Source organism: Nothoprocta perdicaria, unplaced genomic scaffold (genome assembly GCF_003342845.1).
Source record: "Nothoprocta perdicaria isolate Ctin4 unplaced genomic scaffold, notPer1 scaffold_187, whole genome shotgun sequence".
Classification (NCBI taxonomy): Eukaryota; Metazoa; Chordata; class Aves; order Tinamiformes; family Tinamidae; genus Nothoprocta; species Nothoprocta perdicaria.
Genome location: NW_020455060.1, coordinates 749,717 through 760,976, shown reverse-complemented (window position 1 = coordinate 760,976; position 11,260 = coordinate 749,717). Strand labels below are relative to the sequence as shown.

General features: G+C 62.5%; 2 protein-coding genes across 4 annotated transcripts in view; both read right to left on the bottom strand.

Annotated features, from left to right (window-relative positions):
- The window catches only part of BAIAP2 (BAI1 associated protein 2), a 34,454-nt gene extending 34,071 nt beyond the window's left edge, over positions 1 to 383 (bottom strand). For all 3 annotated transcript variants that reach the window (XM_026036901.1, XM_026036903.1, XM_026036902.1), the window contains exon 1: positions 312 to 383. In XM_026036901.1, the coding sequence (XP_025892686.1) occupies positions 312 to 383 (72 nt within the window). The remainder of the gene's footprint in view (positions 1 to 311) is intronic.
- An 8,108-nt stretch (positions 384 to 8,491) lies between these two features.
- On the bottom strand, positions 8,492 to 10,610 carry CHMP6 (charged multivesicular body protein 6). The gene is made up of 5 exons (XM_026036850.1): positions 10,479 to 10,610; positions 10,304 to 10,369; positions 9,966 to 10,046; positions 9,337 to 9,391; positions 8,492 to 8,826 (listed from the first exon to the last, which is right to left on the bottom strand). Exons 1-5 carry the CDS (start codon positions 10,608 to 10,610, stop codon positions 8,774 to 8,776), a joined length of 387 nt encoding a protein of 128 aa, XP_025892635.1. The 3' UTR covers positions 8,492 to 8,773.
- Between the last annotated feature and the right edge of the window lie 650 nt (positions 10,611 to 11,260).

Here is an 11,260-nt window from a genome sequence, read left to right as displayed (position 1 = left end):
CCTTCGTGGCCGACTCCAGCCTGCGCACGCAGAACAACTTCTTCCTGCTCAACCTGGCCATCTCGGATTTCCTAGTAGGTAAAGTGCCGCTCCGCGCCGCTCCGCGCAGCTCCCCGCGCTTACATAAGCTGACAGCGCCCGCCACCCCCGCACGCCCCCGCGGCCGGGGCCGCCCGCGCCGCCGCCCAGCAAAGAGAGCAGAAAAAATAAAATTAAAAGGAAATTTAGAAAAAGAAAGAGAAAAGGCAAAGCGGCCGGCGGGGAGGGCGGCCGGGAGCCGCGCGGCCCCGCACCTGTAGCGCGGCGCTCACCTTGTAGACGTTCTCGGTGAGCCGGTGCACCTCCTCGGAGCGGGCCATGGCGGGCGGCCCGGGCAGCACCATGGGCGGGCGGGCGGAGCGGCAGCGGCGGGTCCCGGGCGGAGCGCAGCAGCGCGGAGCTGCCGCCGCGCCGCCTTTTATTGCGCTGAGCGCCGCCGCCGCCCGCCCCGGCCCGGCCCGGGGGAGGAGCGTGCGGCCCGGCCCGGCCCGGCCCGGCGCRGAGAGCCGGGCAGGGCAGCGCGGGAGGGCTGTGCTGTGCCCGTCCCGTGCCCCCTCCTGAGCCCCCTGCTACACCCCCTCCTATACATCCCCTCCTACATCGCACTCGCACAACCCACACCATCCCCTCCAGCTACAGCCCCACTGCACCTCATACCCATCAGGTACTTTCTGCTATATCCCATACCCCTCCTAAACCCTCCTCTGCAGCCCACACCCCATCCGATATCCCTTGCTATACCACCCCTATGCCCTCTGCTATACCCCCACTATAGCCTATACCCGTCCCATACCCGTGCTGTGCCCTCTGCTTTACCCCCGCTATACCCACACCCCAAACCCGTCCCACAGCCTTTGCCATGCGCCCTGTTACAGCCCTTCACAGCTCACACGGTACCCCTGCCACGGCCTCCGCTGAGCCCTGCTATGCGCCCCATAGCTCTGCAACGCTGCGTCCCAGTGCAAGAGCCCCTGCTGTGCCCTGTACCCTATAGCCCTGCTGGACCCCGCGCCCTGTCCTGCACCCCTGGTTACACCCGTTCCCCACCACGCAGGATGGATGGGAGAGGAGCAACCGCTGGGCACAAAGGAGCCGGTGTCCTGGCAGGGGTTGGGATTAGATGGGGCAGGGCGAGGGTGCTGGGTGGAAGGACGGGAGCGGTGCAGGGACGGGTGACAGGGGCCATGTGGCCACACGTGGTGTCCCCAGCACCGCTCATCCTCAGCCTGGAGCGGGGCTTGGCCTGCAAGAGGCCACCCGTGTCCCCAGCTGCCCTGCACAGGGGCCCTGGGCTCTCCGTTTGTCACCAGCAGGATCCAGGATGTTCCCAGGAGCCCCCCCAGCCTCCGCCAGCCCCCGGGTCCCCGCGGGATGGCAAAGCTGCCTCCTGTCCCTGCCCTCACACCAGGCAGTGACATCTGCGCAGGTCCGGAGGACAGGATGGCCACGCGCCCCTTCACTGCCCCCTCCATCTTCCCGCTCCACATGGATCCGGGAGAGAAGCCGGAAAATCCCCCCGGCGACTCTCACTCCCGGGGCCTCAGCTCCCGTTTCGACTTTTCTCTCCTTGGGGGGTTTCACACGCTGGAGAACGGGAAGGAATTCATGACAAATAAGACACGTTCCTGCCTTGTGAGCCTAGCTAAGCTGTCCCGGCTGTGGCTTAAAAAAGGAAGAGCATCTGGGACAGATCCTCCTATGGGCCTGGATAAGGAGAGCGGCACGGGACGCGCTGGGGCCGGGCGCTGGGCCAGCTCGGCTGCCGGGATGGGCCTTGGAGCGGCCCCAGCACCCTGCTGCATCGTCGGTGCTGGGGACGGCAGGAGAAGGGATTCAGACGGAGCAGCCAGGAAAAGGCTGCTTCTCTGTGCATCTCTATCACCTTATTTTTAGTTATGTTATGTAAGTTCTTTGCTACGTCACCAATGTGGGGGGTTCTTGCATTTAATTCCAGTGTGACAGCCCAGCAATTCAGACAAGCTGTTCCTCTGGTGAGGAAGATAAAAGGATTTGTAATCTCTGCTGCTAAGGGAGGCCTTTTGGGCCGCCCCTCAGAGACGCTCCCGCATCGAGGCGGCTCTCCGTGGTCTTGGAGCGTCTCCGCTTCCCTTCCACCCTCTGCTTTTCTTTATTCCCAGGAAACCTGAGGGCAGAAACCCCCCCTCTCCCAAGCCCATCTCATGTGGGGAGCATAGGCTGGGTTTGGTTTGTTCTGTGTTAAGTAGATCCAGCCCACCTTTGCCCCTGGCTTTTCCATGTCCGGAGTGGTCCATGCCCCTTGGCTGCTCCGGCTCTGCCCTAAGGAACCGCAGCCAATCCAGGAGGGAAGAGCCAGCTCCACTGCCCTCCTGGAGCAGCTTGCAGACAGCGGCAGGAAAAACCCGCCTTTGCCTCGTGCCCCAGCGCTTGCTTTGATTTTCCTTTCTTTTTGTCGCTAGCTCTCTGTTTGTCACCATGATTCACTCCCGAGCAGCGGCAGCAGCTGGAGCCTGCCCAGGGTAACCATGGTTTTTGAGCCCGCGCCGTTTGCTCGGCTCCCTGCGGCGCCTCCACGCTGCTCCACGCTTCCCGGGCCGGGGAGCGGAGCCTGGAGCTGCTGCGGTGCGGAGCGAGCGGCAGCCGAGCACGGACACGGCCCGGGCGCATCGGGCTGATCAGCCCCCTGTGCTCCCAGAGGCATCCGGCTCCGCGGGAAAACCCATCCTGGGCCCAGCAAACCCAGCCGGAGAGTGCGGCTTGGAGTAGGGAATGTCGCTCCCATGGGAGGCTGAGGACTGGCAGCTCATCACACAGGGGAGCTGTGGCGACCAGCAGCTCCCCCGACCTTGGGCAACCGGCTGCGCGGCTGCTGCTTCCCGCGGGCTCCGCAGATCCGAGCGGGAAGGTTGGCGGGCGGGAGGAAAGCGGCAGCAGGGGCTGGAGGGCACGGATGGGGCAGGGAACGGGGCCCCTTCCCCAGCCCTTCTCCTCCCTTTCCGCATGGATCAGGAGGAAGGGGCCTGGGGGAGCGGGGCCATCCCAGCCCTGCGCCCAGCGGGGCAGCGGCCCCTCGAGCCGACCTGTTAATGAGACGGGCGCGAGGCCTCACACCGCCCGGCCGGGCAGGTGGCCGCCCCGTCAGCGGCCGCTCGTCCAGCCGGTGCCAAGAGTTATTTCTTCCTACGATAATTTTAATGGGATTTCTGTGACATCTGCTGTGCCACTTTGGGGAATCAACCTAATGTGTCTGAGCAAAAAAACCCCACCGAGCTGCAAGCGCAGGGCACGTTCTTGCCTCGCCAGCCTGGCTGGCCTCGACCTGCTGTCCCTTCAGGTCACTTGTATTTCTGTGCGAGCGTTTCCCATCACGGGGCGGCAGAGACGCCCCAGCCCAGGCCGGGCAGCTGCCCCCACTCCCGGTGGGGTGGCAGCGGGAGGGTCCCCATGGTCCCAGATGGGGTCCCGCAGGTGCCCTCCGTCCCGCGGGATTCCCGTGTGCGGGAAGCAGCGGGTGACGCTGCTCGCGGGCCGCCCTGTGCACGTCCCTAGGAGCAGCGGGACCCCGCGCCAGGGCTGCCGCCGCCGTCCCCGCCGCTGTCCCCGCCGTCCCCGCCGCTGTCCCCGCCGTCCCCGCCGCTGTCCCCGCTGTCCCCGCCGCCGTCCCCGCCGCTGTCCCCGTCCGGGGGCGGCCACCGCCACCCCGCGGGGCCGCGCGGGACTGCAGGGCTGCCCACGCCCCCGGGCCCCTCCTGGCGCTGCCACTCGCGGGTCACTCGTGTCACATCCCCGGGCGGGCAGAGGTGCCACCTGCTCACCGTGTCCCGGGGCGCTTAGGGCCGACCTGGGTTGGTGCATTTTGTTTTTCGGGTCAGGACGTAAACGCTGTCGCAGAAGGAGCGACTTGGCCCCGTCGCCCGCACAGAGAGCGCAGGGAGCAGCAGCCGCGCACGCGGGTTGGCAAAGGATGAGCAATTCGGGGTCCCATCCACGGGGCAGCAGCTGCCCCACTGACTCCCGCGTGGTCGGGAAGGGCCGTGGGAGCAGCCTGAGCTCCGGCCATGCTCCATGTGGAGCCCCAAGCGTCCAAGGGGACCAAGGAGAAACCGAGGCTCGCAGGGCAGGAGCCGCTTGTCCAGGGTCCTGCAGCGGGGGCAGCTTCTCCCTGGGCTCATTGCAACAGGTCTCCCTGCTCTGAGTGCTCCTATTTCCAGGTATGTCCGCACCAGGATCTGTTCTGCTCGTTAACGTGACCCGGCAGCTCCCAACGGGTGCTGCTCTGCAGGCTGGAGTGGTGCCGGGGGCACAGGGCTCCCGACGAGGACGATGAGTGCGGACACCGGCCCCAGCGGCCCTTCCTTCGCGTGCAGCTGGCCCGCGAGCTGCTGCCAGGTCCATTCCTGTCACCAGCTCTGCTAATGGTGAAGAACAGTGGCAGAGCCAGCAGGATACATGGACACACGTGGGCACCGCAGGCTGCAGGACCCGCTCCCCTTCCCTCCAAGTGAGCAGAAGCCGAAGGCAGGCGTTGGTTTGTGGGGCTGGGGCAGCCTTTCCAGCTGCATCCATCGCATCTGAAGTGCATGCGTGCATCAGGAGGAGAGCTGCAAGCCTGGCCCATGCTGCCCCCGTGTCCCTCCTGCTCCCAGGGGGACAGGGACCAGTGTCACCTGCAGCCCCCGGCTGCTCCATAGGGCTGCAATGAGCCCTGGAGGGGCAGCAGCTGCCCGGCCGAGCGGCCTCTGCTCCCCGCGAGGCTCCCAAGGAGCTGGAGACGCTGCAGGTTACAGAGCAGGCAGGGAAACAAAGCCCGTGGGTGGCGGGAATGCTGGAACGAGGCCGGGAAGCCGGAGCGGAGGCAGGGAGCGGGGCGGGATGGCTCCAGGAATGCACTGGGGTGCTCGGAGGGACGAGCTCTGGGCTGGGGGGCGCGGGGATGTGGTGGGCACGGTGGGATTCGCGTCACGTTCCTGAGCGAGGGGACACGCAGGGACAGCGTCTCCCATCGGTGTGATGGGTGGGATCTCCAGGGGCAGGACCCCCGGCCCCCCGATCCCGCAGTGCAGCCCTTCCCTACGTGTGGGCTGTGAGCCGCGGTGCCGGCCTCGGAGGCGCTGGTGGCCACGGGGCCAGTGACAGCTCGGTGGGCACCGCCGCAGGCTGGGAAGCTCCGTTTGGGGCCAAATAGCAAAAACAGGTAGCTGGGGACAATGATGATTCCCCAACGCTCTTTCCAGCACAGAAATCCCGTTGGAAGCGGCTCTGGGTCCCTGCAAGGGGGGCGGGCAGCTGCCCCCGTGCAGCGCGGAGCGTCAGGCGCTGCCAAGCGCCGCCAGCGCCGGGCGCCGCGGGCAGCGCAGGTCACATTCCCCAGCTCAGCCCCCACAGAGCCGCTTTGTTCCGAGCACAGCTTTAATTAGGAAATTGCGCTGATTTTTCCCACAGTTGAACTATCCACACTGAGGCTTGCTCCCTGCCAAGGCCTCCTCCGGCCCCGCGCGGGTGACCCAGTGCAGCACCGGGCACTTGTGGCACGGGAATGGGCCAGGGCAGTGGGGCTGCCGCGGTGGCTCCGCGCTCCCGGCTGGGCAGCCTCGGGGTGCAGAACAGACCCCACAAAGCGGTGCACAGAGCAGGGCGCTGCCGGCGGCCTGCGCTCGGCCCCAGCACGGGCCGGGTACAGAGCAAGGGGAGGTTTTCTGCAGGATGAGACGAGGAAGATGAGGGGAAGCAGCCTGGGCGCAGAGCTCGTCCTGTCCTGCTGCGCTTGTTCCCGCGGCCACGGGAAAGGCCGCTGCTGCGTCCCGAATGCCATCTGTGCCACCCACTGCTGCAAACACCGAGGCACTGACACCCGACCGGGGCCGTCCCAGCGGGTCCGGTCTGAGGGACCGCGTTGTGGCCGTGGCGCAGGGTCCCTGCACGGGCACCCGTGGGGGTTCTGCGCTGGGAGACCGGTGTGACCAGGGCTCCGCAGCCACCGGCCAGCCCGAGGCCGGCAGCTGCTGCCACCACGGTGTGGGCCACCCTCCTTGTCCCCAGCGAAAGGCCGCGTTTCCCTCGCAGGCCAGGACGTTATTTTGCCCGTTATTTAGCCCCAGAGCACCCACCAGCGTCCGACCCACGGGTGACGGGATGATGTGAACCCAGGTTTCCTTCTCCATGTCCTCCACGTCACCCGCTGCTGGCAGAGCCAAGTGGCTGTTGCTGTCACTCACCCAGGGGACAAGGTCCTGGACATGGTCCCGGTCACCCACACGGGCATGACTGAGATCTTCTTACAGACGGAGGCAGCCCGGAAACCTCCCTGCCCGAAGCTCCCGCAGGAGCAGGGAGAGGAAGCGGCTCCCGGTCACCCTGAATATCCGCTGTGAAAATACGAGAGCGAAGCAAAGGAGGCGAAACCCTTAGAAATGTTTATTGTCCCGGACACCATGGAGGTCGCGGCCCCGGCTCCTCCTCTCACAGCCGGGACAAGCTGTTGGATACAGGGATCACCAGAGGAGGCTGTCGGCCACCCGCTCCAAAGCTCCCCGCCAAGCCTGCGGCGATGGGCCTGGCACCTGCCCCTAGGAGAGCGAGGAGTCACGTTCCCGTGGGACGGCGCCGCTCCGGATCACGGCCTGCACTGCGGAGCAGCCCGAGCGGCCCCCGCGCCAGGAGCAATTTGGGAGAAACGGGAATTGCCGGGACAGGGAGCGGCATTGCGCCCCCGCAGCGGCTCCCCTCCGGGACCGCGCTGGGAGAGCCCGGCATTCGCTCCTATACGCTATCAATTAAAGAGGGTAAAATTGAATGAGGTGACACCAAGGCAGCAAGGGAAGGGAGGGAGCCGAGAGAAAGCCCTGGGTTAGGTGTTAGACACGGCTGTGCTGGTGAGGACAAGGCTCTCTCTGGTGGAAAGCGCAGGGATTGCAGAGCTCGCAGAGAGGGAGCCCCATCTTGTCCAGAGGGGAAGAAAAACTCCCAGGTGTGAAACAGGGGACAGACCGTCATCATCCTCAGCTGCGCGAGCTGCAGGAACGGCCGTTCGAGCCGCTCCAAACACTGACCCCGCTAACTGCTGTGTTCATCACACAGGCACAAAATACCATTCTACGCCTACTGTGCCAATACGAGACAGAGCTGAGCTCGTTCTCTGGAGCTGCGCGTGGTTAACACACACAGGTCTGAGGGGGTCTCCAGGAAACACGACTGCGAGCCCGCGCAATGGAGAGGAGAACAGGGCAATGCCCAAGCTGGGGGGACTCGCGCTCCCCGTCCTGCCCCTCGCAGCAGCACCGGGAGGCCCAGTCCCGTCTTAACACAGGTAAAAACGAATGAATGATGTAAAAAGGAGAGCTTGCTGCTGGCCCACCACCACTGCTTAGAGAGCAGCACCGTCTCTGGCAATATTTATTACTGTCTAGCACCAGATGACAGAACCCCAAAGTTCTCGAAGGATCCTCTGGGTTTTTCTTCTGCTCTGCTGCAGAAGAGGGGAGTAAGGGCTGTGTCTTCAAGAACACAATAAATAAAGAACCATGGTGTCCTGAAGAGCATCTGCAAGCCGGCCAACACGGCCAACACAGGAAGGCCCCCCCCCCTCGCTGGCCAGGCAGTTTTCCAGACAATTCATCAGCTACGAGAACTCAAGTCCTCCAGGCTAAGCACAGACCTGTCCCCCACAGAAGTTCCCCCTAGTCACTCACTGAATAGTCCCTGGAGTGTTAGGAAGCTTCACGCTTCATACGCGGCACCGAGCGAGTCCCAGCCACGTGGCCTGACCTTTCCAGTCTCCTACATTACAAGGAAATATCAAACAGGAGGTGGCAACTGGCAACAGAACTGATCTCAGTCCATCTGTACGTCGCAAAGGTGACGAGGGCGCAGAGCCCCGAGCGGTGACGTGCGGCTCATACAGCAGGCAGCAGAGTCCCTGTTTCCTACAGCCCGCCTAGAACCCAGGAGGTTTGTCAGATTCCCGCCCGTTCGGCTCTGCTGTCACAGCCTGCGTTAGCACAGAGGGATGGCGATGGGGAGAGCAAGACGCGAGCAGGAACCGCCGCGAGGCCCCTTCCCCTCCCGCTGCAACCGCTGCTCCCATCAGCGCTGCTGCTGCGAACGTAGGGCCAGCAACTGCTCTGAGCTCAGCCCCGCGTGTAAACCGGCTCGAGACACAGAAGAACCGTTTCTAATCTCTAGCACAAAATCCTAACGCCCGCAGAAGCTCCAAACCTGCTGCCTTCTTCCAGCCGGACTGTGTGAGCCTGTGCCCTGCCGCTGCCTCACGGTCCCGCAGCCCCCAGCCCTGCTGTGATGGGCTCAAGATTAAGAGAAGCAGCGGGACGGAGAGGCCTGGAGGCGGCAGAGGGGTGAGGGGCTCACGGGCGCAGGGGCTCTCGCGGACACGCGGGCCCTCGGAGGAGAGGCTTCCTGCAGGACCAGCCAGAGCACAGGCAGATTTAGGGCTGAACCAACCCCCAGGCGAGCGCTCGGATTTGCAGGGTTAGAGCTGTTGCTTAATCCCAAGACAGCGCAGCTGAGTGAGTTCAGAATTTAAGTTACAAAAAAAGGAAAGCACTAGAAAATAATCTTGATACAAGAGCAATAATCAGCCGAGGTTCCCCACCCTGCAGAGGGAATCCTGCTCCACGATCCGCCCAGCACAGCTGGGATGCTGCCAAGGCGGCGCTTGGTCCCAGCACGCGCTGGGATGGGATGAGATCTCCCGAATTGTCCCGGGACAAAGGAACGGAGGCAGCCCCGGAGGCCGGAGTTAAGAGGCTGCCACCAGTTCTGGCTTTGGCCTGTTCTTGACGGGTGATGCTTCTGTGGAGGGAAGAGAAACTCGTTACAGAAAGTGAAGCATCTCCAGCCTGTGAATGAGCTAAGCCTCGTGCTCCCCTTCTCCACAAAGCAGCGAGTGTTTGTGCAGAACCTGGAGAGTTACTGAACACTGCAAATAACCCGTGTGTGAAGCAGGTGGCCAAGGAAGGCACAAGTTCACCGTGGGGCTCCCGGACTCCAGTGCAGCCAGCAGTGTCGCAGCGCTACAAAGGGTGATTCCAGACCACCAGATGCAACAAAATGGGGGAGACTCAAACAAATAACCAGATGCCAGCTGAGCAGAGTAAGAGATTGGAGCCTGGGGCCCCAAAAGAAAAGCTTCATCTGCATTTGTGTGAAGGAAGCTTTTACAGCCCAAAGCAGCACCACTTCACACCAAAGTGTTGATCCCTGCACATTTACTAGGACAACACTTGTGTGAATGAGGGTCCCACAGTATTTGATAGAGCTGAGAAGACAGGTGAGAAGGCAGAGCATATAGAGACAGCGTACCTGGAACCTCTTGTGGGAGCGGCTCAGAGGGAACTTCTGGAAGCTCCATCTGTTCCTGTAAGAACAGGAAAGATGACACATGACACACACCCCACACGCTGGGCTGCGGCACGGAGCTCTGTGCAAAGGCGCTTTGGAAGCTGAGTCTCAGTGCAGGAGGTTTCACATGCAACCTGACAGCTCCGAGTGGCAGGAAAAGAGCAGGCTCTTTCCTCTTCTAACAGGACCCCAGAGCGGCTGTGAACCCCTCCAAGCACTGCTCAGCACAGATCCTCTCCACCCCAGTCTCCACATGTCCTGTGGCAAAGCCAAACCAGTGTTTGGCATCTACAAAGGTGCATGGGTGACAACACACTCTGACTGTGTTTGAGCACAATCCAGGACAGTCACAGACTTCACCTAGTGAAATGGAATATTTATCCAGCGAGACCAAGATCAGCTGACTGTAGCAGGCACCAAATAAAGAAATCACTTAAAGATATCTCGTTTTTTAAAAAAATGACTCCTAAGCACAGCTGTTGGATTATGCAGGAATGGGACACAAATGGGTATAAATGGGAGACCTGACAGAAAGTTAAACAATTAGCAGTGAGGAAAAAGCCGTGGTTACACCACCAGGTTAGTCCTACCTGAGTAATGGCATTTAATTCTTCTAAAATGGCATCTTCATCTTCTTCAGTCAGGCTGCCAGCCAACAGCTCATCTATTTGCTGTAGAACAGAGAATAAAATATTCCAGATAACAACAGTGCAGCAGCAGAAGCTCCATGGCAGATGCACAAATGGAACTCGCGTAAGCCCAGTTTCAACCAAACACTAAGAACGAGCCCAGTTTTTCTGCAGGCAGGGAACTGAAATTCAAACCCCAAAGTGAGCGCCCCTTGGACGGGGTGCCGGGGAGCAGGAGGGGGCTGCACAGACGTGGGGTGCCGGGGGGTCTGCTCAGAGCTGCCGCGCTCAACACGCACCCTCTGGTACTCCACCGCGTCCTGCGTTTCACCTATTATTCTCTCCACCTCTTCTATTGACATAACCTGGAGAAAAGAGGCAAAAACCCGGCCGTAAGTCCAGCTTGCAGGGACGGAGGCGCCGACTCTGCCCCATTCAGGGCAGGAAGGAAGGCGGCAAAGGGGTCGTACCCACCTGGTGCATTTTGTTCAGACATTCATTGCCGATTTTCAGGCCCTCAATGACCTTCATTTCAATCTGGGTGAACTCGATATCTTGGACCTGAAACGGGATGGAGGGAAGCGTCACCGGCTGCCATGTCCCCATCGTTTGCCACACACGGACTCCTGGATCCGCAGGGACGTGGCAGGGAGCGGGAGGCAGCAGCGCCAGTGAAGAGGGCTCCGGTGACACCAACTCAGTGCCAAACACCCCCAAAACACCCTCAGCTCGGGCCACGCAACCCAAAGCGCCGGCAGCTGCTGGCCCGAGGCCACGGTCCCAACGTGCGCCCCACAACAAGGGCGCCCGTCTCTGCAGTCCCGGTGGAGACGGGAGCCTGGGCAGCTCCTGCTGCGCGTGGACACGTTGGTGACTAAAGTTTCACCACTTTGGTGCCAAACCCGCGCTGGTGACTCAACACGTGGGACCGCCCGGCACCGGGGAAGAACAGGGGTGTCACAGGGGTCCTGGTGAGAGTTGGGGTGTCACAGGGGTCCCGGTGAGGGGATAGGGGTGTCACAGCGGACCCAATGAGATGACAGGGGTATCACAGGGATCCTGGGGAAGATTTGGGGTGTCACAGGGGTCCCTGTGGGAGGGTAGGGGTGTCACAGGGTCCCGGTCAGAGTTGGGCTGTCACTGGGGTCCCGGTGAGGGGGCAGGGGGGTCACTGGGGTCCCGGTGAGGGGGCAGGGGGGTCACAGGGTCCCCGTGAGGGGGCAGGGCTGTCACTGGGTCCCCGTGAGGGGGCAGGG